The sequence below is a fragment of the Lepidochelys kempii genome, chromosome 24, assembly GCF_965140265.1.
Source record: "Lepidochelys kempii isolate rLepKem1 chromosome 24, rLepKem1.hap2, whole genome shotgun sequence".
Lineage (NCBI taxonomy): Eukaryota > Metazoa > Chordata > Testudines > Cheloniidae > Lepidochelys > Lepidochelys kempii.
The window spans coordinates 15,199,451-15,226,484 of record NC_133279.1 but is presented as its reverse complement, the minus strand read 5'-3'; the positions used below and the strand labels follow the sequence as shown (position 1 = coordinate 15,226,484).

The window sequence follows — 27,034 nt, the reverse complement described above, 5'->3', positions numbered from 1 at the left end:
TTGAAAATAAAAAAAAAAAAAACCCCAACCGCTGTGATTTATTCTGACCCTTGTCCTGGTGGATCCAACATGGATCGGATCTGGTGCCGCGGCAGGCGGCAAAACCGGGCGTTTAGCCATCCCCAAGGTCTCTAGGTAGCAGAGCTGAGAGTATCCCTGGCGGGGTGGGGGCGATTAGTTTCCATGGACCAAGGTAACGAAGAGACCCAGGGAGCTGAGCGCCAGGAAGCCGGTGATAACAGCTTTGACCAGCAGCGCCGTCCAGCTGCCCAGCAGGAAGACGTGAACGAAGGATCTGGAGGGGAGTGAGAGAGACGGGAGTTAGCAGGAACTCCAAGGCTGGGGCACTGCCTGGGGGAAGCTCACAGCACCGCAGTGTCCTCACACCCTATCAGCAAAAGGGAACGGGATCGCTCTGTGAACGTACAGCGCCTGGCGCTGCGGGCCGCAACGGAGACCCCCAAGGGTGAAGAAGATTTTCGACAGGGCAGTTCACGGCCATCTGCGGGAAATCGAAATGCTCAGGGCTGACAAGGGGAGGATTGCGATTGTCCTGGGGCTCCGAGCTCAGGGAGCCCAAAACCCCTGTAACTGGTGAAAAGGGAGGGATGGGGATGCCGGCACACATGATGTCGGGGTCCAAAACTTCTCTGGGTAGACCTGTCCCAAGACAAGCCCCACCCCCCAGCCAGGGCCCTCAGCCCAGATCATCCCATCCCGCCCCAGACCCTAGATCCTCTCCCCCACCACAGCCCCAGCCTGCCCGGCCCCTAGATCCTCCCCCTGGCCCCAGCCGGGTCCAGCAGAAACCTGGGCCTGCTTGCCAGCCCCTGCACCCCACCTAGATCCCTGTCCCCCCTCCAGCTGAGACCCTCACCTCCCAATCTGACCAGCCCTGCCACGCTCCCCAGACCCCCAACTCCAGCCAGGTCCCCCAACTGCCCTAGAGCTCTGTGCCCTGCTCCCAGAGGCTCCGCTCCCATGCCCCGCCCCCATTGCTCACTCCATGAAGAAGGCCTTGTAGACACTGAGGCCCAGCAGCAGGGTGAGGGGCAGACGATAGTGCTTGGGCAGGTCGTAGCGGGTGAACATCCATACCAGGGCAGCCATGGCGATGTAGTGAACCTGGGGAGGGAATGCAGGGCAGGGGTGTGTCACAGAGGGCAGGGCACTGCCCTGGGGAAGAGCGCAGCACCAGTGCCCCACCTCCCACAACGGGGGCACTGCTCAGGAGAAGATCACAGCACTGATCTGTCCACTCCCCACCTAGGTCATCTGGGGCACGGTCCTGTGGAAGCTCACAGCGCCAGAGCGTCCCCTTCCCTGGGGCACTGTCCCAGGGAAGCTCACAGCACTGGCATGCCATTCCTTGAGGCTAGGACACTGTCCCAGGGAAGCTCACAGCGCCAGAGCATCCCCTTCCTTGGGACTGGGGCACTGTCCCGGGGAAGGTCACAGCACTGGCATGTCAAATTCCTTGTGGCTGGGGCACTGTCCCGGGGAAGCTCACAGCAGAAGGCCCAGGCAGCAGTAGAAGGGCTCTCACCAGGCTGATGTTGGAGTCGATGCTCATCTGGATATATTTCCAGTCAAACTCAATGCCGCGGGCTCCCACCCAGAGAGGAATGCACCTGACAGAGACACAGGGACGGTCTGAGGTTGCTCGGCTCAAACACCGCAGCTGGGACAGGCAGGGAGGGCTCGCCCAGCACTGAGATGCAGCCAGCTCTGGGGCTGCTGGGGAACAGCCGCACAGAACGTCAGGATGGGAAGGAAAGAGAATCCTTTGTCCCAATGACGCTTTACAGGGCTCAGTCAGTGATTGCTCACTGTGGCATAACGCCCCCTAGTGCTGCGCTAGGGAATTGGGGCCAACCCTGCCTGCTAGGGGAGAGCCCCACACCCTGCCCCTATGCAGCTCGGCGCCCCCTAGAGCTGCCCTGGGGTATTGGGGCCGGCCTTGACTAACGGAGGAGAGTCCTCACCAGCGTTCCCTCTAACTTTTCCCACCCATGTGCGGAATGAAGTCTGTTGTGTGACACGTCACCTCCATATTGGTGCATGTAACAAAATTCATGTGGCAGGGGTGGGGCCGAGGGGTTCAGCATGTGGGAGGGGGCTCAGGGCTAGGGCAGCGGGTTGAGGTGCAGGGGGAGTGAGGGCTCCGGCTGGGGGTGCGGGCTGGGGGTGCAGGCTCTGGGGTGGGGCTGGGGATGAGGAGCTCAGGGCTGGAGTGTGGGGGTTCCAGCTGGGGGTGCAGGCTCTTGGGTGGGGTCAGGGATGAGGGGCTCGGGGTGGGGTGAGGGCTCCGGTTGGAGGTGTGGGCTCTGGGGTGGGGTGAGGGATGAGGGGTTCAGGGCTGGGGTATGGGGGTGAGGGTTGCGGCTGGGGGGGCAGGCTCTGAGATGGGATCAGGGATGAGGGGCTCAGGGCTCGGGCGTGAGGGTTCCAGCTGGGCGTGCGGGCTCTGGCGTGGGGCTGGGGATGAGGGGCTCAGGGCTGGGGTAGAAGGTTGGGAGTGAGGGGGAGGGCTGAGGATTCTGGCTGGGGGTGCAGGCTCTGGGGTGGGGCTGGGGATGAGGAGCTCAGGGCTGGAGTGTGGGGGTTCCAGCTGGGGGTGCAGGCTCTTGGGTGGGGTCAGGGATGAGGGGCTCAGGGCTGGGGCAGAAGGTTGGGGTGGTGGCGGGTGAGGGCTCGGGTCGGGGGGCGGGCTCTGGGGTGGGGCTGGGGATGAGGGGTTTGGGGAGCAGGCTGCCCCGGGGCTACAGCAGGGAGAGAGGACTCCCCCCAGCAGCTCTGGTCCGGGGCTGGGTCGGGGCACGGGCGCCAGGGCGGGGGCGGGGCATCTCTCCATGCAGCTTAGCAGGAACTTAGGCCCTCACCGCCCACCACAGCACAGCGCCCCCTAGCACCACACAGGGGCGCCTCGGCCACCACGGGAGGTCTCCCATCCAAGCCCTGACCCCACCTGGCCCAGCTTAGCGGGAGGGCGGGTCCCACCTGGACATGACGAGCTCGGCCGTGGCCCATCCCATGGCTGCCACCATGATTTTGTACTCGCCCTTCCCCGCATTCCTCGACATCACCAGGTGCAGCCCCACCAGGTCAGCCAGGTCTACTGTGGCCTTCATGAACTCCTAGGGAATACGAGGGGTTAAACAGTGCCCCTAACTCCCGACCCGCAGCCTCCTGCTAGCCCAGCCTGGGGCTCTCCCCCCTTCCCCGAGTTGGACTTACCCCCACGAAATCATAAGCCCCGGCTGCACCCTCCCAGGTGGGAAAGAAAGTGGCCAAGAACAGCATCTGGAATGAAAAAGCAACGGGAGATGAGACAACATCACAGCAACGGGCCCAGCACCCCCAGGTCAGGTCAATAGGCCCCCGTAGTCTCTGATTCCGCTTCCTGCCCACTCCCCTCCCAGAACTGGGGATAGAACCCAGGAGCCCTGGCTCCCAGCCCTCAGGTCAGCGAGAGATGTACCCCTCACCTTGCAGAGCTGGACAAAGAGGTAGGTAGCCCCAGCTTGGACGCATCTCCAGAAAGCGTTATACTCTGACCTGTGGGGGACGGGGGGAAGAGATCAGCTGGGGTCACGTGGAGGGGGCCCCCCAATGTTGCTCCCAACCCAGGACAATGCAACCCCTCCCCCCATAGCCACCCCTGCTGTCCCAGGAGCAAAAGCAGGTTCATGGCAGAGAGAGGAATCCACTAGCCCAAACAATGGGTGGGGGGGGGGGTGTCACCAAGACCTTGATTCACAGTAGGATCAGCCCCAGGGGCCCATCTACCCCGGTATCCCGCGCATCACCCCACTCAGACCCAGGGGCCCATCTACCCTGGTATCCCACGGGACCCCATGGGCCCGTCTATCCCAGTATCCCAGCTCCTCCCCGCTGCCCCACTCAGCCCCATCTACTCCGGTATCCCGCCCCCTCAGCCCCATGAGCCCATCTACCCCGGTATCCCGCTCACCACCCCGCTCAGCCCCATCTACCCCAGTATCCCACTCACCACCCCGCTCAGCCCCAGGGGCCCATCTACCCTGGTATCCCACCCCCACCCCGCTCAGCCCCAGGGGCCCATCTACCCTGGTATCCCACCCCCACCCCGCTCAGCCCCAGGGGCCCATCTACTGGGTATCCCGCCCCTCAGGCAGGATACCCAGCCCAGCCCTCCCCCCGAGCATCACTGCACCCCAAACCCTGCCTCCCCAGCTAGGCAGAGCCCCTGCCCGGAAGTACAGACCCCAGACCGGGCACTCACAGGCCGCTGCACTTGTAGGTGATGAAGTAGGGGAAATAGGCCAGAGCGAAGCAGTTCCCAAAGTGGAAGAGGGTCATGGCTGCGGTGGCGCCAGGATCAGTGTGGGGGTGGGGGGGCCCGTCTGGCACTGCCCGGATCCTGCCTGCGGAGAATGATGGGGATCGAACCCAGGAGTCCTGGCTCCCAGAACCCCCTGCTCTAACCCCCTAGACACCACACACACCCCGGGGCCAGGGAGAGAACCCAGGAGTCCTGGCTCCCAGAATCCCCTGCTCTAAACCAATAGACCCCACTCCCCTCCCGGGCCAGGGAGAGAACCCAGGAGTTCTGGCTCCCAGAACCCCCTGCTCTAACCCCCTAGACACCACACACACCCCAGGGCCAGGGAGAGAACCCAGGAGTCCTGGCTCCCAGAATCCCCTGCTCTAAACCAATAGACCCCACTCCCCTCCCGGGCCAGGGAGAGAACCCAGGAGTTCTGGCTCCCAGAACCCCCTGCTCGAACCCCCTAGACACCACACACCCTGGGGCCAGGGAGAGAACCCAGGAGTCCTGGCTCCCAGAATCCCCTGCTCTAAACCAACAGACCCCACTCCCCTCCGGGGCCAGGGAGAGAACCCAGGAGTCCGGGCTCCTCGCCCCTGACACTCACTAGACCCCACCAGTCTCTCGCACATGCGCCGCAATGAGCCGCAAGGTGGATGGACTCATGCCCTGCCCCAGTGCACTCTGGGAGCTGTAGCTACTAGTTTCCCTTGGACCGGCCTTTTGATTGGCCTAACTGGGTAATTGGACTACAACACCCATGATGCAACGCGCACCCAGCTGGTCTGGGAGCAAAGCACTATGGGAATCAGAGACGGTTACGGTACCATCAGACTACACCTCCCATGAGGCTGTGCACCCAGTGTGGCGAGCGGGGCAGCATGGGAGTTGTAGTCATTCGTTCACTAGACTACATTTCCCGTGATGCAGCAAGCGCTGGCAGCAGTGCACTATGGGAGCTGTAGTCTTCCAGCCCGTTTCCACAGCAATAAGGTCTAAAGATCCCCACCGTGCATGGGGAGGCATTAATAACAGAAGGGTGTAGTTGGTTTGAGAAGGGGAGGAGGACTCGGGACTCCTGGGTTTTATGTGGGGAGTGGGGGGTCTAGTGGTTAGAGCTGGGGGGCTGGGAGCCAGGACTCCTGGGTTCCATCCCCGGCACTGGAAGTGGAGTTGAATTCTGGTTACACTCCACATCTTGAAGCTAAAGTGATCTGTGGAAGCCAGATCCAGGGGACAATAGTGGGTTAAACAATCATTTCCCCTTCCCCCGCCCCCCATAAATGGCTCAATCCGGGGCAGCCTGGCCAGATGTTCCTCACTGCTGCATCCAGCAGCTCTAAGGATTTCCCTGACTTTGTGCCTAATCCCATTGCGTAAGCGGCTGGGATTTTCTCTGAACCCTTTATCCGGAGCTGGGATGGGAGGGTGGCAGAAGCACCGTCCCCTGCCACTGCCCCTCTGGTTAGATCCACACCCTGACTCTTTGCAATTAGATCCCTCCCAGCAAGCTGCCATAAATCCCCAGCTGGAGTCCGGCTGCCCCGAAATCCCAGTACAGCACTAGGGGGTGCTGTGCTACAACGAACAGGGTGGGGGGCTCTGCCCTGGCAGTCTGGACTGCCCCTGATGTCCCAGCTCAAGGGGGCTCTCCCCTGACAGCTGGCTGGCCCTGGTGCCCCCAGTGGGGTGCCAGGATTGGGCTAGGGTTAAGACCCTGGACTCGGACATCTCGGTTCAATATTCAGTTCTGCCACAGGCTGCTTTTGTGACCTTAGGAGAGTCACTGCATCTCTTGGGGCCGTAGTTTGCCTGTCAGTACAATGGGCACCATAATCATCCCTTTCTATGGAGATTGTGACATCTAGGGCCAGGGACTGGTTCTGGCTGTGTCTGGGCAGCACCTGGCACGACGAGACCCTGATCTCAGCTGGAGCAGGGCCGGTCTCTCACCGGGTCTGAGCAGCGCCTGGCATGACGGGGCCCTGATCTCAGCTGGGGCAGGGCCTGTCTCTCACCGGGTCTGGGCAGCGCCTGGCACGACGGGGCCCTGATCTCAGCTGGGGCAGGGCCTGTCTCTCACCAGGTCTGGGCAGCGGCTGGCACGACGAGGCCCTGATCTCAGCTGGGGCAGGGCCGGTCTCTCTCCGGGTCTGAGCAGCGCCTGGCACGACGGGGCCCTGATCTCAGCTGGAGCAGGGCTGGTCTCTCTCCGGGTCTGGGCAGCGCCTGGCACGACGGGGCCCTGATCTCAGCTGGGGCAGGGCCTGTCTCTCACCGGGTCTGGGCAGCGCCTGGCATGACGGGACCCTGATCTCAGCTGGGGCAGGGCCTGTCTCTCACCGGGTCTGGGCAGCGCCTGGCATGACGGGGCCCTGATCTCAGCTGGGGCAGGGCCGGTCTCTCTCCGGGTCTGAGCAGCGCCTGGCATGACGGGACCCTGATCTCAGCTGGGGCAGGGCCGGTCTCTCTCCGGGTCTGAGCAGCGCCTGGCACGACGGGGCCCTGATCTCAGCTGGGGCAGCGCCTGGCACGACGGGGCCCTGATCTCAGACAGGGCAGGGCTGGTCTCTCGCCGGGTCTGGGCCATGTCCATCCCACTGGCACCTCATCTGCAGCCTCTAGCTGCTCCCAGAACCCAAATCCCCAGGATGCCGCGGCTGATGCCTCAGCCAGGTCACCCCCGCAGCTTCACGCGGGCGCTACAGGGCTGACGGCGGCTATTGGCCCTTCCCAACCTGCCGAGAGGTCTGAGGCTGGGCCCCGCGCCGCTGTCTCTGCACGTCCCCATCCTGCATCCCCGCCGCTGCTCCACGCACCCTGGCTCGTGTCCTGGGCCTCGCTTCCCGCTGACGTCAGCCCCTGAGTGGATCAGTCGCAGCCTGGGAGCTGGAGGCTGATGCCACGCAGGGTGACCTTGCTGAAGAAGGGGCTCTTCCTCCCCGTCATAGCCACATTGGCCACTAGGGGGCAGCCTGGCGTTGCCATTTTAATCAGCTCACCTGGCCTAGACTTTAAGAGGCAAATAACAGGACTGCTGGGTTGTGGTCTAGCGGTTGGAGCTGGGCACCAGGACTCCCGGCTTCCAGTCCCACTTGTGGGAAGGGAGTGGGGTCTAGTGGTTAGAGCAGGAGAGTTTTGCTAAACCCACCCTGGGTTTTCCCCTCCCACAGAAGGTCTAGGGCCATGCTGGATTACTCAGGAGTTTCACACACAGGAGGAACAGCTGCTACTTCCCCTTCTAAGGGAAAGTAAATCGAGGTTGCAGGCAGTCAAAGCAAATGCCAGTGGGTAAGGAGGATGGGGTTGTGGGGCACAGAATATGTGGGGAGCAGCAGATAGGGTTTTCAGAGAGTTAACTTATAAGCCCCACGCTATCAAGCCCACCCTTCCAAAGCCCTTTGCCTTCTGTGACTCAGTTTCCTTTCTGTCATACATGGGTAATAGATCTGAGCTATGGTGCTTTGTCTACCCCATCCCTGGCTCCCCTTCTCTATCCCCTCAACCACCAGCTGCTTGTCTTCTCTTCCAAGGCTGTTCCTGGCCTGTTGTGTGCCCCCAACCCTCAGTGAGCTGTCACCCCCTCTCTGCTGCCAGCCTCCTTCACCCACTAGTTACATTTTTCAAACCAGACCCTGAGGTGGTCCCTAGGCCAGCCCCAGAGCCACATTATCTGGGTGCATGGGATACCATACCCACTGTGGGTCACTATTGACCCATTATTGCCTTCTACCAGCTGTAGTTTATTGTATAGTTAGATTGCAGTAACTGTTTCCTATCTTTTAACCCCAACCTAAGAATAAATGGTCAGTTTTCACCATGGCAAGAGGTAAATAGTGGGGTGCCCTAGGGATCTGTACCAGGACCAGTTTGCAAACACCACAGAGTTACTCAAGCTAGGGAAGTCCAAAGCTGATGATGAAGAGTTACAGAGGGATACCGCTAAACTAGATAACACAAGGCCAAGTGAAATTCAGTGTTGATAAATGCAAAGTAACACACAAGGGAAAACAATCCCCACTCTACCTACAAAATGGAGTCTAACTTGCTGTTACTGCTCATGAAAGGCCAGGGGGGTATTGTGGATAGCCCTCTGCAGACAGCTGCTCAATGTGCAGCAGCTGTCAAAAAGCTAACACATGTTAGGAACCCTTAGGAAAGGGAGAGACAGTAAGACAGAAAATATGCCACTACTGTATAAACCCATGGTATGTCCCCGCCTTGAGTACTTGGTGCACTTCTGTGCCCCCATCTCAAAGAACCACACCTTAGAAATGGAAAAAGGTACAGAGAAGGGCAACAAAAACGATTTGGGGTATGGAACAGCTTCCATGTGCTGAGATGGAAAAGACTGGGACAGTTTGGCTTAGAAACAAGGTGACTGAGGGGGAATATGACAATCTATAAAACCAGGAACAGTGTTGAGGAGAGTTATGTGTGGGGACAACCCTAAGACCTAGGGGCCACTCTATGCAGAGGGCAGGCACCAGGTGTAAGACAAGCATGAATACGTCCTTCACCCAACAGTCAACCAGCCTGTGGAACTCACTGCCAGGGGATGTTGGAAAGCCAAAATTATAACTAGTTCTCTTTTGAGCCCAGTTAAGTTCACAGAGGATAGGTCCATTGATGGCTCTTAGCCAAGATGGCCCAGGACAAAATGTCATGCTCTACGTGTCCTTAAAGCTCAATGCCAGCAGCCAGGACTGGACAGGGGATGGATCCCTCTGGAACTGCCTTGTTCTGTTCATTCCCTCTGAAGCCTGCACTAATGAACAGGACACTGGGCTACACGGACCATGGGTCTGACCCACTAGGACCATTCTTAGGATTGTGATGTGCCTACCACAGTGTGGTCCTGGATGAAGCTGCTAGAATAGAATTCCTCTCCAGCAGCCAAGAAAGGCAGAGATATCAAGACTCCAGGGTTGCAAGTCTGGGCTGCCTTTTTCAAAAGGCACTGCAGGCTGTGACCCAGGGGGCTCAGGCCAGCTATTGGCCCCTTCACCCTTTGGAGACAGTGCTTCAGCTACACCTGACAGAAGCAGGGGGTGTTTTCTGGGCAAAAACCTAGCATTTCAGCACGTGAGTGCCCCAGCCTCTGTGGAAGGGACACGCTAGGAAAGCGCACACCAAGTGCAAAGGGCCCAGTTGCTGCCAAAACCCAGCATCCTGCTTTGGGTGAGAACAGCCCTTTGCCAAGATGGTGACATGCCAAGCTAGACACAATGTATACCTTTATGGAGAATCTGCAACAGCTGGTCGACTGGAGCCAAGCAACGAGGCAAAGCCCTGAATGGCTCCATTCAGAGATCAGGTGTGGACAAGCCCTTGCTGGGGAGGTCGGGACGACTCTCCAGGCTCTAAGGATGTCACCATGAAGCCCCTGAACGCTGCACTATCAGCGATGCTTTAATTTCTCTGCCCCACCATGGTGGGACGCCCATGGCCCTAGCCACCAAGATCTGCTCCAACCCCTTGCACAGAGACAAGGCAGCAGCTGTCATTACAGATCCCAACTCTGGCTGGGGGTGATCTTGCTCTGATGGTGCTCAGTGGCAGTCCATGGACCGTTGGTTGTCTACAGGCAGGTGACAAACATTCAGCAGAGAAACAAGCAATTAGAGAGGTGGCCCCATGAAAAATCTGCAGCTATGTGGTTTGCAGGTCAGGACCCTGTTAGAGCCTCTTCAGGACCTACTTTGTGCTGAAAGGCACTGACTGGGCCTTGCCTCAGTTTCCCCTCCTTGTGTATTTAGGCTTAGCTCTTTGGGGCAGGGATTGTGCGTGCAGCACCTGGCACTACGGCACCATTTGAGATATGGTGCTACTACACTACATTTGCAGTTTGAGGACTACACAAATAGTCTAGCTCTGAAGCCATGATCTTATTGGGCCCCAGGCTTCAGAAGCAGGTGGGAATAAAGGATCTGAACAATCTCACTCATGTTTCTGCAACTTTAAGTGGCTTTTATTTCCAACACTTATGAAATCTCAATGACACTACTGCCACAGACCACTACTAACCCAGGGCTAGACTCCTTCCCCCGGGGGAGGCGTTGGTGCAGTTTTCTGGTTAGGCGCACGCAGGCTGTGTGAGAGCAGGATTCACACCCACATGGACACGTACAGAGGTTTACGGGGACGGACGAGGCGCAGCATTTGGGGCTGTGTGGTTGAAGCATTAAGATAGGATGATCTCGTGGCCAAATATGTCTAGAGGGGGTGAAGCAGATTCTTCAGATGGCCTGGAATGTAAGTGGGACAGGCGCTCAGTTCTCCTTGGTGTACATGTGACTCAAGAGGTCGGCAACGCGGTTACTGTAGCCATATTCATTGTCATACCTATGGGAAGAGAAGAGGGACAAGTTCAGCTCTCAGCCACCTCCCACACCAAGTGGACAACCCTGACCACAAAGGAGACCCTCTCAACTGGATGTTTCCACATGACTTCTAGGGGGCTCCTGGTTTCCCATCCCTATTGGATCAGCCACATGCCAATAGGCCTCTGGACCAATTGAGGATGGTTGGAAGAAGGCAGAGGTAGTAGAGGACCTTGTGCTTAAGGCACTGACTGGAACTCAGGAGATCTGGGTTTGTTCCTCAGTCTTCCTGTGGGATCTCTGGCATATCCCCTGTTCTCTACCTGGAGCTTAGCTCCAGGGCCAGTGACCTCACTAGATCTGGACTGGGACCCTCAGATTTAGCCAGTTGTTCACCCAGAAGTCTTCAGCTGGGTTACGGGGGCCAGTTGTGCATGGGACTAGGCCAAGGCGCTCCAAGCATACTCTATGGCTAGGGGAACCCAGACACCTCATGCCAGGCAAGCGAGATGCAATTGATGGAACCTGTTGGTTCTTGATCCACTCTGGAGAGTGGTCACTAGACTCCAAAGCATGCTGGACCCCTCCACCCCAGCCTTCTAGGAGAGGCTGGTTTTCAGACCTATCCCTTTGCTTAGGACTAAGTGCAGCATCCCTCTGCTGGGCCTTACCAAGAGATGAGCTTCACAAAGTTATCATTGAGGGAGATCCCAGCTCCAGCGTCAAAGATGGAGGAATGGCTGTCGCCGATGAAGTCAGAAGAGACCACCTGCAAGTGAGGGGGGCATTTGGCTTGAGAGAGATGCAGGAGGGGGAGGAATGTGTAGGGACCAGTTCAGTAGGAGACCTGCCTCCCTTGGCCAGAGGTCCCCAGAAGCAGCTTTGATTGCACCATAGGCTGCACATCAAGATTTAATAGGGCTGAATACCCAAATAGACTATTAGGTCAGTCTGACCACTTATATAGCACAGGCCACAGAATGTCACCGTTATCCCCAAGGACTTCAAACAGATTACAGTATTTCAGTTTTCAGGAGACTCCATTGTTACATGCCACCAGCAGAGAACAGGAGGGACTGAGATGCCACCAATGCAGGAGGTCCCATCCATGGCAGGGAACTGGGTTGGCGAGACCTGTCCAGTTGATCCATGCCCCATGCCGGGGAGGAAGGTGAAAAATGTAAGTCCCTGCCAATTTGATGGGCTTGAGGGGGAAGGGAAGATTCCTTCCTGACCCCAAACATGGCCATCAGTCTAATCCCTGAGCATGTGAAGACACCAGCCAGGCATTCAAAAGGGATTCTCTGGCCCACCAGCCTGGGGTCCCAGCTGATGTTTCAGAGGAAAGTGAGAAGGTCCAGATTACATCCAAAAATTCCTTCTTGATCCCATCATGTGACCAGCTAAAGCACTGAATGGAGAGTCCCCAGAAGGCCTGGAAGAAATCAGTAGCAACATGCCAGGCCAATGCGTACCAGCATTCTTCCCCGTGAGCAGGCCCTATACAGCTCTGTGGATACATTCCCTGCTCACCTCATCTTCTGTGTATCCCAGGATCCCAGCCATGGGGCCCTCAGAAGCCTTCTTCATGGCCTCTTTGATTTCAGCATAGGTTGCCGGCTTGGCTAGGCGGCAGGTTAGGTCCACGACAGAGACGTCAGAGACAGGCACACGAAACGCCATGCCAGTGAGCCTCCTGTGAGAAGGGAAGTTCAGCCAATGAGAGAACCAATTAGGACTGCCTGTAAGCAAGACATCAATGGATCTAGAAGACCAGTCTGTGGTTCTGGCATCGGACCCCTGAAGGGAGACCCCCAGACTCTCCCAACGGAGACGTGGTGTTTCAGGTTTTGCTTAGTGAACACTGCTAGTCAGCCACCATGAATGGTGCAAGCTTCCACACAGATGTGGTTTGCCCATCCCCATGGCCACCTCTAGGAGCCAGAGTTTCTCTCCTAGCCGCTATCTGGCCTGTGGGACATCACCCAGCCACCTGGGGCAGGATTGCTACAGGAACACCTAGACTGGAGACCTCTCCCGATGCCCGCTTAGAGAGATAGCCCATACCCATTCAGCTCTGGGATGACCTTGCCAACTGCTTTGGCAGCGCCAGTGGATGCTGGGATGATGTTCTGGTGGGCGCCTCTTCCGTCGCGCCAGGCCTTGGCAGAGGGCCCGTCCACAGTTTTCTGTGTGGCAGTGTAGGCATGCACTGTGGTCTGAAGGTTGAGAGGAGAATTATGGTTATGAGCTGGTAGAAGCTAGAGAGACAGTCACCGGTTCCCGCACACAGGCAAGCTGCTGGGGGTTGACAGCACACAGGAGACTTACCATGAGTCCTTCCACAATGCCGAAGTTGTCATGGATCACCTTGGCCAGAGGCGCCAGGCAATTGGTGGTGCAGGAGGCATTGCTACATGGGGAGGGAAGGGAGACAGAATGATGTCTAGAACAGACACCTGCTCCTGGGTTTCCAGTAGCCTGCCTAGTTGAGTTCCCATTCCCACCACCACCTCCATTTCTCCCTGGTGTAGGGGAGACCAAGGGGGAAGACAATAGAAACCACGCTATTAGGATAGTCTTTGCTCACATGTCAAAGTAGAAATCCACCTGCCCTCCTCTTGAGGGGACAATCTTCCAGCCCAAGCTGTCTATAGGCCTCTCGCTTCCCAATTGTATGGCACAAGTGGCTAAATTCTTGTCTTGGGCCCTTTCCTCAGGCACATGTCCACAAAATGGAGGCTCTCTCAAACATCCCTCTGACCCCCGAATGGCAGATCCATGCCCTCATCTCTCCTTGGCTACATACAAGGCAGCCAGACTCAGGAAATCACCCCAAGCCAGTCTGGGGAGCAACTCAGAAAGTCATCCCATCCTACTGTCCAACTCCCCGCCCCCACCTCCCAGCACAATGTGGGGAGGCAGGTCTTACCTGACTATTGTCATGCTGGATGGGTCATACTTGTCCTCGTTGACACCCATGACGAACATGGGAGCATCAGGGGAGGGGGCACTCACCACCACTCGCTTGGCTCCACCTTGTATGTGGGCCTGTGGAAGAGGAGGCTAATCATGGAGGATCCTGCTATGGAGGAGGCCAGGCCAACATCATCTGGAGGAGTTAGGCACTAGCAGACCTAGACTCCATCATACTAAGGTCTTGGACGAAGGCTGCCCAGGAGAATGGCATCCCAGACAAAGCCAGGCTGTCCTAGCCCTGTAGTGGCTCAGCTTGTTAGCCACAGGTTCTCACCCAACTCCCAATGAAGGAGGAGAAGCAGGTGTCTGAGCCTCACGTGCCAGCCAGACATGGGCCCTGCAGCTCCTGTACCAAGCTAGGCAGCTCAGACACTCACCGAAGCTTTGTCAACACTGAGGAAGACTCCGGTGGACTCGACAACGTAGAGCGCTCCTGCGTCACCCCAGGGAATCTCACTGGGCTTCATGCTGTAACAGACAGCAGACCAGGGTTACTGCCCCAAGGGCCGGCTACTTCCAGGAGGTCAATGCACATTTGAGCACAGATGAGGACTCTGTTCCCATTCTATACAGCTTGAGGGAGTGGTGTGGGACCCCCAGCCTCTGAGGACCCTGATACACCAGCCCCTTGGCACCCAACTCTTCCTTTGACTATCTCATTTCTAGGGTGACCTAGAGATACAGCTGAGTGGAGACGCAGTGGATCTGGTCTGGTCTGAGTGGATCTGGAAGAAGGCTGGTCTTCTGGTTTCAAGGCACTAGACAGAGACTCTTGAGAACTGCCAGCTCCACCAGACTCCCTGTGGGGCCAGGAACCAGATATGTGACTCAGTTTCCCCCAACCTGTAAATCTACTATTTCCCCTTGCTCACAGGTGGCTGAGAAGAAGAGTCCATTAGTAGTTGGAGGCAGACACCACAATGATAGGCTGCACACAAGTACCTAGAGATCACTGCATAGCTCTGTCACATCCACTCACCATCCATTCATTCACACTAGCATGATCCTTCAGAGGTCCAGACCCCTGGATCTTACTCTAGATGCTAGGCTCTCAACAATTAAGTTGAGCAGATTCTCAGACGGGACTTCTAATCTAGTCTGACCTGTGTAACAGGCCAGAGAATTTCGCCCTGTACTGAGACCAATCACTTCTGATTCGGCCTGAAGCCAGAATGACATTTCCAGCAAGCCATGCACTCAGCTCAACGGGACGGGCTTCAGAGTCAGGGGAGGTGTCTCCTTGACACTACAGATTCGTGTCTTAAGTGAAGCAAGCAGGTCTGTTGATGCAGGAGGTAGACTAGGAAGCCACATCTAGGCTCTGCTAGACTGGTAGGAGTCTCAAGTAGTTGGACATGCTATACAGGAAAGTAGTTATTTCTCTAGACAGTGCTGAAGGATGCAGTGTACAGGAGTTGCTCTCTGTACACTGCAATGCTACCACCTCTGAAGTGGCACATGGCAGCTGATTTAATGCCAATGCTAGAGTCTAGGACAGGAAGCTATGTACAGGAAGTTTACTACAGCCAGCTGAAACTGCAGGAAGGAGTTTTAGCCTAACAATCAGAACGCTGGAGTGATGCCACCATGGTGCAGAAAGGCTGTCAGGACTCAAATGCTCAGTGCCTCAGTTTCCCCAGCTAGCCAACAAAAGACAGCCCTCCAGCAATTTGGCAACTATTAGCACTGATCCACTGTTGAAGGACCATCACTTCCTGCAGCACCATGCACTGGGCTCAGAGGTCTCCCCTCCTACTATTGAGGAGATTTGTCCCGCTTAGCTGGCAAGATCCCAAGCACTATGCCAGTGATGAGGTGCCAGCCCACACCCTGTGCTACATAAGAATGGCCATACTGGGTCAGACCAAAGGTCCATCTAGCCCAGTATCCTGTCTTCTGATGGTGGCCAATGCCAGGAGCCCCAGAGGGAATGAAGAGACCAGGTAATCAAATGATCCATCCCATCACCCATTCCCAGGTTCTGGCAGTCAGAGGCTAGGGACACCATCCCCACCCATGCTGGCTAACAGCCATTGATGGTCATGGAGGATAGGTCCATTCAGCTCCCCGTACTCACCACTGGAACACAGAGATCTCACTGCCGTCCACCACCAGCTTGCCATCTTCAGCCTTCACCTCGCCGCTGTAGCGCCCGTGAGTGGAGTCATACTTGAACATGTACACCTGAAAGAGGAGAGTGCGTCAGCCTAGCAACCCAAGCCTTCGTGGAGTTACCCTAGGTAGCTCCTGTCATTCAGCAGGGGAATCTCCCCAGCGGATCAACTCTGCTTCCATCAACTGCAGAAGGTGAAGCTGGTGACCAGTTCTCTTCAAGATGGGGGCTGATCAGCAGCAAACCTCTCGCTCGGTGGGCAGCGAGCATTAAGACTATCCTCCAAGTAGATCTAGAGGACACTGACTGATCATGCATCAGCACAGAGGGCAGAAGGGCCAAGCTCCCTGAAAGCTAAGGGGTATGGTGCCCTTAGAGTCCTAGCATTGAGCAATCAAACCCAACAGTGACTGTGGGATGGGTCCTAGACAAAGCTGGGTGTCAGAGATGCAATGGCTCCTTAGCAGCCAGCAGTTGCTGAATGTGCAAGGCCAAGGGAAAAAACCCATGTCTCCCACCCAGCTTCTAAACCACAGGGGCTGGCTTGGACTGGAACACAAGGATCAAGTCCCAGGTGAGGCAGCTCAGAGGAAAGTTGGCCATGGCTGAGAGACACTGCACCCCATAGTCACTACAGTGATATCATTATGGCATGTTTCGTACAAAGTCTGCCTTGAGGCACCAGTTTAAAAGGCTTGATCTGTTGAACATTAATACCCTGTTGGATTGTATGTGCTGTCATTGTATGGAGAGCTATGAAGTTTTGCTCTGTTATGAAGTTGGAAACACCCACAACTAGTCTTTCAGGTACAATAGGGAGCAGGTAGGCAATGAGGATGCTTGAGGGGGAAGGGGTTGACCCCCACATCACGAGCAAAGATCTTTCTAGCAAACTGGAAGAAGCTATAAAAGAGGGGAAGTGACAACACCTGAAAACCCCAGAGGAACAAAGACTGAACTGGGGAAGGGGGTCCCAAGCAGGACAGAAGGGGCAGACTGGGTAATAAACTTACACTGGTCAGGCTTTTGATTAGGGCAAGACAGTACAGCTCTGGGGGTCCTAGGCTGTGACACTGGGGGGGAAGTTGGTTGGAGCCTCTACTGTTCGTTTATGAGTGGCTGAGAGAAGCATTCATGTAACTGCAGCTAGGTTTGTCCCTACCTGTGTAGATGTTTGTGTGAGTGCAGGACTGGGAAAGATCTGCAGCTTGTCACAGCCTCAGTGAGAGGGGACCCAGATTTGTATGTCAGAGGGCTCAGTGGTATCCCAGTTCCAGGTTGCACCCCAGGAAAGCCAGTCATAGGCTGAACAAGGCCCCCTCAGTCCTCAGTTCCTGTCACATGTTGATCTGCCAGCTGGCCAAGCTCACCCATGCCACAATCACTGTCTACATAGGGTTGTGAGGTGGGAGATGTCCAGGGAGACTGAGAACTAACTATGGGAGCCTGAGCTTCCGAGACATGCAGAAGAGTGTCGTAGGCAGGTTAGTTTGGCCATTGGATTGAGGGTTACCATGTAGTTGAGGTCAATGAAGGGGTCATTGATGGCCACCACTTTGAGTCCCTTCTCCAGGCAGGCTCGGAGGACCAGACGCCCGATACGGCCAAATCTGGAACAGGAATGTTAGTAGTTAGATAGGTACTTCCTACTGTAGCCATAGTCCCATCTAGGGAGCTAGTCATGAAGGGACATCCCTTCCATGCTGGCTTTTGAGCTTCCTTAGCCTCCAAGAGCACCCCCCCCCACACACACACACACATTTGCAGCGCAGCCAATGGGAGCTCAGTCAGCAGGGCTTCCCCACGACTGTCCAATCACTAGGACATTAAGCTACCCCCTTCGCTTTGCATTCTAGTGGTGCCCCCTAGCTCTGATCTAGTAGGAGCACAAGCCAGCCATCCTAACCACCTTGGAACAAGTTCCTCCATGAACACCCCCGACATCAATCCGGCAGCTGTAGAGGAGTTAAATGCTTCAAGATGACAACCTGGTGACCCTTGCAGTCACTAAGAAAGCAAGAACTGCATTTTCAGGCTCAGTCATTCAACACCACTACTGCTATGAATGAGCTGGGCTCTTCCTTGAAATGAAGACAGCTGCCAGTAAGTGTGGTTCTGGTGAGGCCAAAGGGGCAAAGATCCAGACTCTATTTCAATGGCAGGGTGCGTCCCCAGCCACCGGAGCTGCAGGGAGTCACTGAGTGACTTGCAAAACAAGTGGAAGCGCCGCACGGTTGGTTTTACCGTTGCTGCCAGTTACGGAGCCCACTTCTTACTACATGCAGCAGAACTTTTCACTCCCACTGCACTGGGCAGCCCCACGGTAGCAGCGGGCTACAACTCCAGCCCTGGGGGCAGCATAAGGGGGAGTCTGGGGCCTTACCCATTAATCCCAACAGTGAGCTCAGACATGACTCGTTCTACTGGTTTCTCTACTGGAGCCGGTTCCTCGACTTTCTCCGGTTCTTTCTCCGGAATGGACGGTTTTCGGGGCTGGGAGACCTCAAGTCTGGAAGGAAAAAGGAATCAGAGCAGAGGCTGGGGCAGATGCCAGTATCAAGATAACAGCAAACAGGCCTTTTTGCAAGGGAAAGCCACAGCTCCTTTAGAGCGACTGGGAATGTGGGATTTGCCCAACTACTTCAGTCCAGAGGGTCCATCCAGACCAGTGTCCCAACTCGCACCATGGCCTGGCCTAATTTTGTTACAGGAAGGTACAAGAAAGGCTCCTTCAAGGGCAGTGATGGAATAGCCTGCCCATGGTAGGAGGTTTCTTCCTGACCTCCTTTAGAGATTGAGGCTTATACCCTGAAGCAGAGGGTTTACATCCCTTCCAAAATCCTATTTTAAGAAACCCTCTCAACTCTGGCTATTCTATGCCTTTTCTGAATCCCTGTAAGCTCTTGGCCAAAGTGACCTCTTGTGGGACTGAGTTCCACAGGCCAGAAACGTGGAACAAAACCATTTGATCGGTTCTAAGTGTGCAGCCTGTCACTCAATGCCACCCTTGTTTGCATAGGGGAGAAGGTGAATGGCAGCACCCATTCCAGTTTGTTATTGGGCACCCCTCAAAAGGGACAGTTCTGATCCTTTCATTTGCATTGTCCATCTTGTGGTCCTGCTGTTTCTGTTCTAACCTTTGAGATCCGAGGGATCCAGTCAAGGGCACCTAACTAACGATGCTGCTATACAAACAGCGTTTATTACAAAAAGAAAAGGAGTACTTGTGGCACCTTAGAGACTAACCAATTTATTTGAGCATGAGCTTTCGTGAGCTACAGCTCACTTCATCGGATGCATGCTGTAGCTCACGAAAGCTCATGCTCAAATAAAATTGGTTAGTCTCTAAGGTGCCACAAGTACTCCTTTTCTTTTTGCGAATACAGACTAACACGGCTGTTACTCTGAAACCAGTGTTTATTACAGTAGTGCCTTGGGCAGATCCAAAACCAGGGCCCCATTGTGTGACACATGACACAGAGCAGCAAACTGCATGCCCTGAAGACCTTAGTTGCAACAAAATTCTATATGCTCTATCCCATTCCTTATACCTTAACACCCCTTGCTCCCCAGGGGCTACTGCGTATTGAGCAGGAATCTTGAGGCTTGTCCAGACAGGGGAAGTGGTTGCAGAATAAAGTAGGGTGTGAATTTAAAGCCCGGGAGCTATTCCAGAATGACTCCTTGGGGGTACACATTCCAGAGTACCTTCACAGGGAGATAATCCAGAATAGCTTCTGCAGAACAGCTCCCTGTCAGTTTTCCCCCACTGTTGATGCATCCACAATGAGGCACTGGACTATAAATAAAGTGACACTGTAGTCAAGGTGCTGCCTCCTTTGTGTCCGTCAGTCACAGCTATCAGCCCTCCCCACTAAGGTAAAGTTACACTACTCAGCCTGTAGGTCCAGCTAGGGAAGCGTGAGCTGGATTCTATGCTGGCTAGTGCACCAGAATTTGTAACGAAGCCCCAGCGGAGGAGTCCTTTGCATTGGACAACAGGAGAAGCTTGCTTTACTTTGCGTGTGGCTATGTTGCCATCAGGTGTGACTGCACCATGCGCAGGCCTACCTGATCTAGCTAGCCTGATGCACAGCAGCTGCAAAGCTGACGCAGCACAGACTAGCCACTCGAGTCCATACCCAGGATCCCAGCTCACGCGGAGGTTTCACAGACATGAAAAATGCGTCAGGGACTATGAAATCTGGTCCTCCCCCGTGAAATCTGGTCTTGTGTGCTTTTACCTTATACTATAGGGATTTCGCAGGGAAGACTGGCGTATCTAGAATTGGGGGTCCTGACCCAAAAGGGAGTTGCAGGTGGGGTTGCAAAGGTTATTTTAGGGGGGGTTCACAGTATTGCCACCCTTACTTTTGCACTGCCTTCAGAGCTGGGCAGCTGGAGAGTGGTGGCTGCTGACTGAGGGCCCAGCTCTGCAGACAGCAGCGCAGAAGTAAGGGTAGCAGTACCGCAACCTGCCCTACAATAACCTTGTGACAAAGCCCCCCCAACTCTTTCTTGGGTCAGGATCCCTACAATTACAACACTGAAATTTCAGATTTAAATAGCTGAAATCATTAAATTGATGATTTTTTTAAATGCTATGACTATCAAATTGACCAAAATGGACCATGAATTTAGTAGGGCCCTATCAATGCTCTGAGTGCTGTGTAGACATACCCAGATTGGGACAGAGTCTGAGGCCCGTGCTTCAATGGCTTAGATGCTAACAAAATACAGAGAATATCATCTACCGAATAGCGCTTCAAATTTACCCTGGGATTTGACCTCCTGGGATCAAGTCATTTGTGAGAGATTAAAGTGCAGATCTGCTCTGCATTTTGAAGTTCACTATCTGAACTTTGTGGATTTGCTATTTGTCAAGATCTGCTCCTACCAAGGCTGATCAAATCAGAGTTTAAAAGGGAAGCTGCAGTTATTTGCTTATCACTACACGCAGCTATAAAGAAGAGCAAGTCCCCAGAAATATACAGTCTCAGGAGGCCAGACTAAGGCCCATGTGTGTTTAGGTTCCCACTAAGATGCACTTAAATCAAAGCTTACCTGAAAACTTTGACACTAACAGATGATCCAATTGACTCCTGGCTCAACGGAGAGTTACAACGCTGCAGCATTTTGCTGGCTGCCCTAGCTACTGACTGGAGATACTGAAAACAGCGAGTTCAAGACACTTTAAAACTGATCTTTAACCATCACTGACTATACTGAGATCTATGTTACTATAACAGTTAGTGCAGGTCTTTTAGAAAAAGGACCCAGACAGTGAAGTCATTCTTACTTTCAGTTCCTTTGATGTTGGTTTAGTCCCATCATGGGGACACCAGCCCTGATCCTGCAGAGCACTTGGGCCCCCTTTCCTGCAACAGCTACTCATGTGCTTATGTGTATGAAGCACATTCAGATGGAGCGTGGCGAGATGGGCTATGGGCCTTAAATTCCATATTTCAGGGGAGGCCTCTGTTTTGTCAGTGCAAAGTCAGCCCAGCAGACCATTGCAGGCAGAGGCTAGGTAGGGGAAGGGCATGTGCACTGAGTGCAGGCCTAGACCTAGAATGCTAATGTGACTGCAATTGATCCTAATCAAGTCAATTTCAACTCTAAGACAATTCAGGGCTCAAGTCCTTCCCACTGTTCTGTCTTCAGACAGGTTGGGGACATCCTTGAGGGAGGTCTCACCCCCTTTAACTGAGCAGAGAATTCTGTGGGGGGCCCTTTCTGCACCCTCCCAACTCAATCCAGCCATAATGGGGTAGCAGCAATGAGTCCCCCACCCCCTCCCAGCCCTCTGACTGGACGAGCCAGCTAGGATCTTCCCAGAGCAGGAGATTTCAGAGTTAAAGCCCCATAGAGATGCATGGGACATTACCCTGCACCCCCTGCAGACTCAGATGCAGCCATGCCAGTTGTGCTAGGGGCTTGCACTTATGACCCAGAGCAATGTAAGTCAAAGCTAAAACCCAACCAGGTCATTAGGCAGGTGTATCAGAATGAGGCCTATTCAAGTACTGGAAATACACAATGCTGTCAAGGGCTTGGTGTGTGTATAAGTACTTTGCTAGGCCCATTTACATAGCCCTCTGCTTCCATCAGCTATAAATCCTGGTATGATGCTGCCATCCATCATCTTGCATCTGAATCAGCAGAATATAGCATTACCCAGAAGACTCCCAGAGGCCCCTCTCCACGAGATCAGTTACGAGGTCAAATGGCAAAGGTGAATCTGGCATGAGGCCCCACTGGGGTAGAAGAAAGCACTCTGCTTTGTGTTTACACTGAGCCTGAGCCTTTGCCTTTTGAGAGCCAAGAAATCCCTCTGGAGTCTGTCCCTCAAGAAAAACAGGAGAGCAAGAGATTCGTACATCACAGGCCACTTCATTTCACGGACCAGTGCTTTTGGCAAGCAATTTGAGTAGCTCACATCCCCAACCCTTGGTTCAACAGCCTCTTATCCACTTTTATCCAGCCTCCCTCAGATACGGAAGCAGTGTGACAAGGGTTCGTATACGGGATTGGAAGTCAGGGTTCCCAGGTTCTGGTACCAGTTGCCACTAGCTCACAGGTGTGACCTTGGACAAGGTCATGCCATGTCTGTGCCTCAGTTTCCCTACCTGTACAAGAGTGGGTGAATTCTCCATTTTAACTGGGCTCCAGGTTTTAACAGCACTAACAGCATATGACTGAGTCATCCTGTCACTTCAGCGCTAGACAGTCTCAGACTCCCCCCAGATATCAATTAAGTCACATACCAAGAAACTAAGGCACAAATCACTAGCACTGACTGAATACAGTCCAGACGCCCTGACCCTCAGCCCTGACCCAAACCACTACAGGCACCATCTAGGTCTTACATGCTGCCAACCGCTCCCTCCCCCCCCCCCCCCAAAAGAAAAAAAATCACAGTAGGGACTGGGGCCTGCAGGGCAAAGATAAGCACCCAGAAATATTACAGGCAAGCCTGCTGACAGACAATTTTTTGAAACCAAACAAGGCGGACAGATAAACACAGATGCAGCAGGTCAGTGCAGGCAGGCAGGCAGGCAGGGGGTTTGGCCCGAGTCCTGATGGGGCATGAATATCCAGCCACTACCAAAGAATGAAGCCACCTGTGAGGGTACACTCAGAACTGCAGACCTCTGACTGCAAAGCTGGGGTGGGATTTATCGTAGAATTGGTCCCCGCAACCCCTATCAGAATCCAGGAGCCTGTGCAAAAAAAAATATCGAGGCAGCAGCTGCTAGAGGCAGCAGATGGCATTTCGCTTCAAGATGGCCAGCTCTGCAAGATGGATTCTGTTGCACAGCACCGCGTGAGGATCAGCTCCTAACACTCACTTGCATTGCGGTGGACTCATCACTTCCACTCCCAGCAGAGGGACCATGGCCAGCTTTCTTTCACTCCACAGCTACCAACCCTGAAATCTAAGACCATGTCTACACTATCACTTATTTGGCAAAATGTATGTGGCTCAGGGGTGTGAAAAAACCACCCCTCTGAGCAACATGAGTGCTTATGCCAGTGAAACTTGGGTGCACAGTGCTAGGGTGGTGGGAGAGCTTCTCATTTAAGCAATTTTATTAGGTCAACAGGAGAGCTCTCTCCTGTCAGCATAAAGCAGCTACACAAGCGATCTTACAGGGGCGCAGCTGCATCGGCACAGTTGTGCCGCTGTAAGTTCGCTAGTGTAGACACAGGCAAAGTGCAGCAGGAAGGACCACCTAATAGGGCTGCAGCTTTGAACCCAACACCTGTGCTGTCCGAGGAAGGGAAGGTGCAGAGGACGTGCTGTTCTAGAGGCAAGAGGACTGGATCGCTCATTCCTACAGCATCACTGCAAAGCTACGCTTGCCATATAAAGGGGGGCGGGGTCTGTGTTTTGGCATGACTCATGAGAACCCCTTCTGTATCCTTGCACTCTGATCATCTATCAGACATTTGTCTTACCATAGCAACTAGGACTCCTTCTCATGGAGCAGGACCCCCTTGTGCTAGGTGTCCATCACCATGGCCCCTTTCCCAGTTGCCCCCAATTGAATGCCAAATACATAGTGATGCTTTAGGACCTACGCACAGAGGAATACAAGGGATCTTAAAGGCATACATCTGCACCAGCCCAGCTAAGGCTCCAACAGAACTAACGGCATACGACTGAGTCATCCTGTTGAAGTCATCCGATGAAGTGAGCTGTAGCTCACGAAAGCTCATGCTCAAATAAATCGGTTAGTCTCTAAGGTGCCACAAGTCCTCCTTTTCTTTTTGCGAATACAGACTAACACGGCTGTTACTCTGAAACCTGTTGCTTCAGTACTTGACAGTCTCCAACTCCCCCCGGAGATTGATTCAAGATAAGCTGGCCAGTCTGTACTGGCTGCAGAGGGGGGGGGGGGGCGGGATGTGGCTACTTCCACCCCACTGCAGGCGTTCTACCGCAGTGACATTGAGAGGTCAGGACGCGGAACACCAAAACCAGACGAGAACGCCACAGACGCTGCTGTCTTCGCTCAGGCACAGATACCCGGCGTCAGACCTCAGGGGCTTTACAAGCATCATTTTATGAATGTGGAGAGCTAGGGAGATTAAATGACCTTGGAAGAGTCGGTAGCAGAATAGAACACAAGCCACCCAACTCCCTCTGCTTTTCCCACTAGACCGTGTTGCCTCTGTAAGACAAGTGGCACTCTCCTTGGTACTTGTTCTGATCTCTAGGTTTCCTCAAGCGCAAGAACTGATGTCTGCTTTCCCACGCCAGAGGACAGATCCAGTTTCACCTCTGGCAGACTTCCAGCAATCAAAGACAGGAAGTCTGCTCAGTTTAGATACTCACTCAGCACCATGGCCAAGGGTCACAAATATGCTCTATATGCACACCCCCTTTTTCTTCTGAAAGGGGAGGCAGGAGAGAACACAGCTTGCTGGCTGCAGATGCTGACAGAGGCAAGAGTGCCTCCCTGGCGAGGAGCTATAAATGTACTTGGATCTCTGGGGCCTGATGTACTGATTAAAAGTGCTAAGTAATACAATTGTATATCTCAAAGCACTTTACAGAAATTAACTGTTTCCCCATCTGTGAAATGGGGGCTAAGAGAGGGGAAGTGACTTGCCCAAAGTACCAGGACCTAGTGGATAGAGCACACAACTATCTCCCCACTGTCTACACTAGGTTTCAACAGAGCAGCAATTTAACCATCAGTCTTGAGCAGGATTACAGACAGACGCTTCTTGTCCTGCTACCAGTGGCTGATTTTAAGCTAGCTGCCATATATTAATAGGGAGAGACTGCCTCGTCTGCAGAGGGGAGGGGCATATGACATTGGTAGTGGTGCAATACAGCAGAGGCTGGGCAATAATATTGCAGTCTGTCCTCCAATGCAGGTGCAATTTTGCTGTGGGGAGCATGCCATCTCCTGCCTCTGCAACTGTTACTCCCAGCTAGATCACATGGAGGGAGGGGAACCAATATAATCTCACTGGAAGTACTAGTGTCAGGAAGGAAGAGGTTTAAATCCCTCCAGGGTCAGGCGATTTTCAGCACCCGCTGTCTGGTGCGACTGGAAGGACAAGCATGCTAGCAATAAAAGGCTTCCCATATCAGAGGGGCAGGGCACAGGAAGGAGAACAGAAGGCCACTAGCTGTGAAACATTCCCTGGAGGTGTTCTGGGCTGGGTTTGGGGGATCCAATCAGGCATGTAAGAGGCGTGGAGGGACGAGGCCTCAAGCAGGAGATGCGGCTGTGGCTCTGGGGTTAGTCTATTTTGAGTAGATTCTATTTTAAGCAAACAGCAAAGAACCCACTTGATCTGATCAGCAGGGAGATTCTCCCCATAGATCTCCCACATGGGGCGGTGATGGGTGGTCCAAAGGAAGAGCACTGCATCTGCCCATCCCCCACAGGGGGACGGGCTCATTTCTTGCATAGCTGCAGGCGGTGACTAGAAGGTAAATCCTCCTCTAGCCCTGCCCTGCTGGGAGGGGGAGGGGAGGTGATGTGATGCGGAGTCTGATTGGAGTTCCCCTGATATTTCCATGTTTCTAGAGAAATCTATGGTGCAAGGGCACCACCAGGTCAGTCTGCATCATCACCCCCCACCCCCCTCTGCAGATGTCACCCCCTCAAGCTGCCCCAAACACATGCAACTGCTCCCCAAGCAGATCTCTGCACTCCCCTCCCCACCCCAGGGCACCCTGATTACTCCCACCTCAGAGCTGCATCCCTCCTTTACCAGACAGGGAACCTCCCCACCACCCCAGTTCCCTGATACACCCCTGGGCCCCCTCCCATTTACACTCCACCCTAGATGCTCATTCTACTCCCATCCTACCCCTCAACAAGACACCCCCTCCTCACAACTCTCTGCACATATATAGGGCCCTAAGCCATGCCCCCGCCAGCCTCCTCCCCATCTGCAGCATCCTCTACCCCCCCCAGCTCTCCACAGCTGGGGTCCCTGCCCCACAGCCCCTCTAGTTCTGCCACTACTAACCCCCCCACCCAACTCCTCCACATGCTGCCCCTCAGACCTCCTCCTGGCCCCTCTCCACATCACGCCCCATCTAACCCCAGCTCCCCACCCCATGCAGCCACCAACCCCCCCCCCCACTTCCCCAGCTCACGCTGCCCATCACCACAGCCAAACACCAAGAGCCACCCCACCCCACCCCACTTCCCCAGCTCACCTTGCACCCAACCCCTCCCCACCATAGCCAGCCACCCTCACCCCAGATCTAACCCCTGCTGCATCCCCCACAGCTTCTCCCCACCTGGAGCACCCTACTTCCCAACCCCCCACCCCAAATCCATCCCCTCCCCCACATGCCCACCCCAAATCCATCCCCTCCCCCACATGCCCAGCCCCCCACAGCCAGCCCCGTCACCTGCTGCGCCCTGCCCCACATACCAGGTGGTCTGGGGTCTGGATGGCGTCGAACGAAAGCATCAGCGGTGCAAACGCCCGTTTATATACTCCCCCCGCCCCTCCCCTGCCACGCCTCCCTCACCCCCCCCAGCCACGCCCCGCCCTGTCTGGCGCGCGCTGTCCCCGCCCCGCCCATTCCGAGCCGCGCGCGCCTTAGTAACCGCACAGCGCGTGCAGGCCAAACAGTCGTGATGGAAAGCGGGAGCGATGGGAGGGAGAAAAAGCTAGGGGCCTCTACTGCGCAGGCGCTATAGCTTTGTCGCGAGGCGCGCTAGCGGTTACCAACCGACGCGGCACGCACCGCCTCCAGGATCACGCCCCGCCCACTGCCATTTTCGAGCGCATGCGCAGATTCTCTCCCCCTCAGCATCCTCCGGC

The 27,034-nt window shown here is 54.9% G+C and overlaps 2 protein-coding genes across 4 annotated transcripts; both read right to left on the bottom strand.

The window, feature by feature from the left end:
• On the bottom strand, nt 1–4,980 carry TMEM147 (transmembrane protein 147). Of its 2 annotated transcripts, XM_073323037.1 has the most exons (8): nt 4,917–4,980; nt 4,265–4,406; nt 3,489–3,558; nt 3,238–3,303; nt 3,001–3,137; nt 1,547–1,631; nt 1,004–1,125; nt 1–295 (listed from the first exon to the last, which is right to left on the bottom strand). In XM_073323037.1, the coding sequence occupies exons 1-8, from the start codon at nt 4,939–4,941 to the stop codon at nt 175–177; spliced, it is 768 nt and encodes a 255-aa protein (XP_073179138.1). In that variant the 5' UTR covers nt 4,942–4,980; the 3' UTR covers nt 1–174. The 2 variants fall into 2 exon arrangements, with proteins under 2 accessions (XP_073179138.1, XP_073179139.1); XM_073323038.1 differs by lacking the exon at nt 1,547–1,631.
• Nucleotides 4,981–10,253: 5,273 nt separating this feature from the next.
• LOC140902545 (glyceraldehyde-3-phosphate dehydrogenase 2) lies at nt 10,254–26,723 on the bottom strand. 2 transcript variants are annotated; one of them, XM_073322721.1, is made up of 11 exons: nt 26,639–26,723; nt 18,108–18,233; nt 17,238–17,334; nt 15,689–15,795; nt 13,989–14,079; nt 13,565–13,683; nt 12,964–13,045; nt 12,700–12,851; nt 12,166–12,328; nt 11,304–11,401; nt 10,254–10,654 (listed from the first exon to the last, which is right to left on the bottom strand). In XM_073322721.1, exons 2-11 carry the CDS (start codon nt 18,134–18,136, stop codon nt 10,582–10,584), a joined length of 1,011 nt encoding a protein of 336 aa, XP_073178822.1. In that variant the 5' UTR covers nt 18,137–18,233; nt 26,639–26,723; the 3' UTR covers nt 10,254–10,581. The 2 variants fall into 2 exon arrangements, with proteins under 2 accessions (XP_073178822.1, XP_073178821.1); XM_073322720.1 differs by having other exon boundaries at nt 26,616–26,707.
• Nucleotides 26,724–27,034: the final 311 nt, after the last annotated feature.